Source organism: Humulus lupulus, chromosome X (genome assembly GCF_963169125.1).
Source record: "Humulus lupulus chromosome X, drHumLupu1.1, whole genome shotgun sequence".
Lineage (NCBI taxonomy): Eukaryota > Viridiplantae > Streptophyta > Magnoliopsida > Rosales > Cannabaceae > Humulus > Humulus lupulus.
This window is the reverse complement of record NC_084802.1, coordinates 195,949,293-195,954,886: the sequence shown is the minus strand read 5'-3', so window position 1 is coordinate 195,954,886 and position 5,594 is coordinate 195,949,293. Positions and strand designations below refer to the sequence as shown.

General features: G+C 36.1%; 1 protein-coding gene across 1 annotated transcript; it reads left to right on the top strand.

Annotated features, from left to right (window-relative positions):
* Positions 1 to 1,514: 1,514 nt before the first annotated feature.
* Positions 1,515 to 3,931, top strand: LOC133806578 (uncharacterized). Its single transcript, XM_062244667.1, has 5 exons — positions 1,515 to 1,635; positions 3,019 to 3,193; positions 3,278 to 3,476; positions 3,569 to 3,673; positions 3,789 to 3,931. The coding sequence occupies exons 1-5, from the start codon at positions 1,515 to 1,517 to the stop codon at positions 3,879 to 3,881; spliced, it is 693 nt and encodes a 230-aa protein (XP_062100651.1). The 3' UTR covers positions 3,882 to 3,931.
* Positions 3,932 to 5,594: the final 1,663 nt, after the last annotated feature.

Genomic DNA, 5,594 nt, shown 5'->3' with positions numbered 1-5,594 from the left:
ATTCAAGGCATCTATCTATGCCTGAAAAACATCTAGTATTGCGGGAGTGGCTGGAGTCGGGGGGAAATACTCGTCGTTTCTTTCCCTTCGGTCATTGAGCACATCCCTCAAATCTTCATCCTTACGTCTCTGGTCGCTTGCACCTAGTCGGCCAAAGACGTTGGATTGTTTAGGCTGTCCCCCAACATTTTGGCTTGTCGGTCGGTTCTCTATTGGGGGAGGATTTCACTATCCGTCCCTTTCCTCCTGTTGCTGACCATTATTCCTCCTACCAAATTATGTCGTCAAGGTCGTCTCTGAATTGCGACCTGTGAGTGCGCGACCTGCTGTACGCACTATTCCTCTCTCTTCTTCCTGCTCCATTTCGGTAAACAGGTGGGGGTCTGCGTTGGTCGTTGAGTCCTCTGACATTACTATGTCGTGGGGGATCCCAAACTGCAGAGCCCGAGTCCACTTGCCTCTTGCTTCTCGAGGGACGTTTTCCCTTGCCAGGAGGGTTCTGTTCCCCAGCTGTTTGTCGTCTAGGGCTTCTGGGATGTTGATCGTCCCCATTCTACTTGTGCTAGTGAGTGTTATCTCGACTAGATCGAGAGGGTGGTTGTTGCTCCTTGTTTCTGTCAGGATTTTGGGTTTTCCTTTCTTGCTGAGTAGCAGGAGGTTGTTCTGGTATTTGTGGACTCCTTGGGTGTGGTGGATTGTGATGATACTGGGGATGATCTGACTGTGGATTTTGATGAGGGTGAGAGTTTGGTGGCTGATATGGCTGAGAGGTTGGTGCAGGTTATCCTCGAGCCAATTGAATGGCTGCTTCTAAAGTTGTCATGGCATCTCTCTACCGACGATCCATGTCAGCCTGCCGCTCATTCAGTTCTCGACGCTATCGATCAATCTCCATTTGCTGCAGCACCATAGTTTCAGCCACATTCACTACTACAAAATACCCTTTACGGGACACTTTTTTAGGACACGCACCTAAATGCAAGTCCTTAAAAATATTTATAGAGTTTTTAGGACACTTATTGAGAGTCCTGAAAAAACACAATTTAGGACTCGCAATGAGTGTCCTAAAATAATATGCGAGTCCTAAAAAAATCTGGGCTAAAAAAATAAGTGTTTTATTTAATAATTTTGAGGACTTGCTTTGGGAGTCCTTAATACTCTTTTAGGACTCGCAATGAGTGTCCTAAAAGAATATGCGAGTCCTAAAAAAATATGGGCTAAAAAATAAATGTGCTACTTAATAATTTTAAGGACTTGCTTTGGGAGTCCTTAATACTCTTTTAGGACTCGCTGCGAGTCCTAAAAGAGTATTAAGGACTCCCAAAGCAAGTCCTTAAAATTATTATATAAAACACTTAAAAAAGCTATCAAAATTTTTGAAATTATCGGGTTAAACAATAGAGAACTCATCAGCAATACATTTGGGGATTTATTCAAAATCACAACATTTAGGGCTGGTAGAGAGGTGAACGGTGGTTGTAGGTGAACGGCAGTGATAGTGGTGAACGGGGTCGATGGCAGCTGGGTTCTTGGCTTCAGCAGTCTCGCCGGCAGCGTGCTTCTTGGCGTGGGGTGCTGGTTGCTCACGGTTCCAGCAGGTGGTTCCGTCTCTCGGCGTGCTTCGGTGGTTTCCAGGTATATATTTCTTTGCTTATATATATATATATAGACCACACATCTTTGCAACGACAAACAAACATCTTTGCTTATATATATATCATGTTATGTTAGTGATGGTGAGAAAATATCACTTTGGGGCTAATATTAATTTTAGATTGCTACAGGTTTTATTATCATTTTTTACTCATTTGGATTATAGTATATAATCTATTATAGTTGTTTATATATATATATATATATGTAGTATTAGTGCTATTCGAAACAAGGAAAAATAAATTTTGGGTCACTTAAAGTTTAGTCCTATGTTTGTTAAAGCTCTCTGTTTTGAGTCTCATGTTGGTGCGGTCAGATAATAGAATAGTAGCCATCCCACAGATAGCTTGACTATAAATTCTTCTCTTTTAGGAAAACAAACATAAGTTTGAGTAATAAACACCTTTGTACTTCCAATAGATCCCAGATTTTCTTCCACCCTCTTCATCAAAAGTTTCTAATAAGCAGAAGCCTCACATCTTATAAGTCTCTCAATCTTCTCAGGCAACTCATTTTCAACCTGCCAAAAAAATTAAGAGTTTTTGTGGTCAAACAAGATAATTGACTTCCAAAACTCCGTAATTTAAGTCCAATAACTTATTGAGTACAAACTTGCAATTGAAAACAATAATATTCTCATAATAGATGTTTGCTACATATTACAGAAATACCAAAATGCATGTGTGTTGTATATGTATAATTGATAAAAGTGATGATGCTGCTTTTATGTCTAAATAAAAAAAGCTCTTAAAGTGTTCATTAGACAAATAATAGCTGTTGATACAAGTGTGACTTGTAAAAGAATATACAAGTATGTATGCATATATTTGTTGTGTTGATTTTAACTTTTTTAAAAGAGCGTGTCAACATTTGACCTTTTTCTTGTTTTATAATGTTGATTAAAATGAATAAGTTAATAGTTTGATTGGTTTTAAAGCATTGGATTGGTAGCTAATTGCAAGAGGTATGTTGCATTTGATTTAGTTTTTAAAAAATTCAATATTTTACAATTTTGAATGATAACTGTACTACTTTAGTGGAGTTTGAATATCTTAGATATTCATCCGTAGTGGAGTAGGTTATGGGAATTGTGTGCTGTGGTGATAACGGAAGATTAAGAACTTGCATGTCTTAGTGAAGTAGGTTCTGAGAATTTTGTGTGCTGCGGTGATATATGGATGGAAATCTGTGTGTTGTTTGATTTGTTTGACATGTTGGTGTTGATTGTGACAGATGGCTAGGCTAGTAAATTAGGGGATATGCTGTCCGAATTTCTATAGATTTTATTGTACTTAGTTTTGTTTTGTATGTTTATTTTATTTTATTTTCTTAATTTTAATTTTAATTTTTTATTAAAACAAATAGGCGCAATATGGAAAAAGAATGGATGTCAGCTGATAGGATCATTATTGTTTATGAATCCGAATAAGGTTTCTACTTCCGTGACTCGTGCAGATAGTCGTGCTCAAGCTTTATGTGATAGGATGTTATATTGCACGTCTAAAAAGCATGATTGGATAGTTATGCCTTATAACCATGGGTAAGTTTAATTAATATGCCTTTCATTGATACAAACAAATAGAATTTAAAATTAACAACTTTGTAATACTTGTTCTTTCAACAGGGAGCATTGGATGTTATTTTTATTATTTCTCAATTGGCATTATTGTTGTTTTCTCGATCCTCTCAATGCACCATTAGATAACAGGACAACCATCAAGGAGACCATCCATGATGCATTTGAGATGTATTTCACAGAAAGAATGAAAGCACGTCAAAAGATCAACAAACGCTCATCGGGAGCAATGTATTTCCAACCTACGGTATGTTTCTATTTGTATAGTTTATGTATATGTAAAGATGTTTAAGATGTTTAATACTAAGAATTATACATGTATTACCAATCTTTATATAGTGCCGTAAACAACCAAACAATATCGACTGCGGATATTACGTTATGAGGATGATGAAGAATGTACTTATCAATGCCCCTCATATCAAACATTTCTTGTCGAAACAGGTAACAAACAATATACAACTACATAATATTAATCTAGTATAATTTTTGTATATGCTTTGAATTTATTACCGCTAATATAGTTCTAATTAAAGTTTTGTTTCTTTTTTTTTTCCAGTTCACCTCTGACAAACCATATACTACTCAAGAAATTGACGAAGTTCGAGAAGAATGGGCAATGTCATTTTTACAATTGGTTAGAGCAAAATGAATGATGTTATAGCTAGCTAATTACAATACACATGTTCATAAATTTTTAATTTATTTTGCAAAAAAAATTTTCCATTTTTTTAGTATTTTCTTTTCAAATTTCTTTTAATACATTTTTGACACTCAAATTGATATATATTTTTAAATTAAAATGAAAATTGTAGCTGCATTTTTTTTTAAAAAAACATTGCTTTTAAGGCCATGCAAAGCGAGTTCTAAAAAATTACTTAAAGACACTCAACGGGATTTTTTAGGACTAGCGTTGCGAGTCCTAAAAACATTCGCGAGTCCTAAAAAATATATTAAAGGCACTCAACCAGATTTTTTAGGACTCGCAAAACCTTAGTTTTTAAGGCTCTCAAATAGAGGACTCGCGCCCCGCGAGTCCTAAAAACTTTTTTAGGACTCGCAATGCTAGTCCTAAAAAATCTTTTTTGTAGTAGTGATTCTCCGAGTTAGCTTTCAGAGTAGCTAATTCATCTTGCAACAATATCAAAGTTGTTCATAAGGTTTCAGCATCCGTCTCTTCCTCTTCCAGTTCCGCTTGTGGCTCGTCCTCCTCTACACCTTGTGGAGGAGGTGGCTTTGGCACACTTTCAGATGTCTACCCAGTTTGACCCGCTCTCCTAGATTTCTTTGCCATTTTTTATCTTGAAGTCCTTGAGTTCGACTCTCAATGAAAGCACCAAAATGTTGACTAGCGACTTGGTCAAAGACACAGAGTCACTAAAATGGTAAAAATAAGATGAATTGACCTCAAGAAAGTAAATGACACCAAGATTTATTGTGGTTCGGCCCAAAGGAATGGTAATGACCTACGTCCACTTCGTGTTCTTATTAATGTAGAACTTCAAAACATGTGATCAGTGAACTAGGGTTCATGAGTTTCACAAGGTTGAAGATGAGTACAAGTTTCGTGGATAAAAACACTATATTTCTCTCTTGATTACCGAAAAATTCCCCCTTACATGAATTCAACAAGTCCTTTTTATAGGCTCTAAGATGTACATATAGGCCTATGGGCCATGTTCAATTTTTGTTACAAGCATATTTGAATAATAACAAAAATAATGATATTTACATATAAAAGAAACAAATATCCTAGAGATATCTGACTCATAACTGTATTTGAATTCTAGCTTCGTTCCTAAGAGCATATTTGGTCGCACATGTCATCACATCAGCTTCTCTATTACTCAGCATATCTCTCATGCCTATCGGGCAGCTCAATTTTTTCTTGATCTCCAGGTTGTGGGTCGACTAGGTCTTCTTTAATAATAAGTCATGTGCTATCCACCTACACCCCAATTGTGCCACGTCATCACGTAAATATTTTGGGTAAACACTCTTTAAATAGGCTTAAAATAAAAGGCCTTAAATTAAGCCCTAGTTGCTACTCCCCTGTGCCCACGTAGAGAATCCATGTGCCCATGTAGAGCTTGTTGTCCAAAGTATTTTTTTTTCTAATTCAACATTTCTCAGTAAAACTCACATAACTTTTTCATTCGAACTCTAAATGAGACGATTAAAAGTTTTTTAGAAAGATATAAAAGAGATCTACATATTCTATTTCATAAATTTTTCCCAGAAAATGCTTGGATCACTGTCGAAATTAGGATTAAAGTTTCAGACTTGTTTGGAGACAAACCAAATCAAAATATGACTTAAATGAAAAATGTTGGCCCAACTCCAAACTTCATACTTTTCCTTAAAT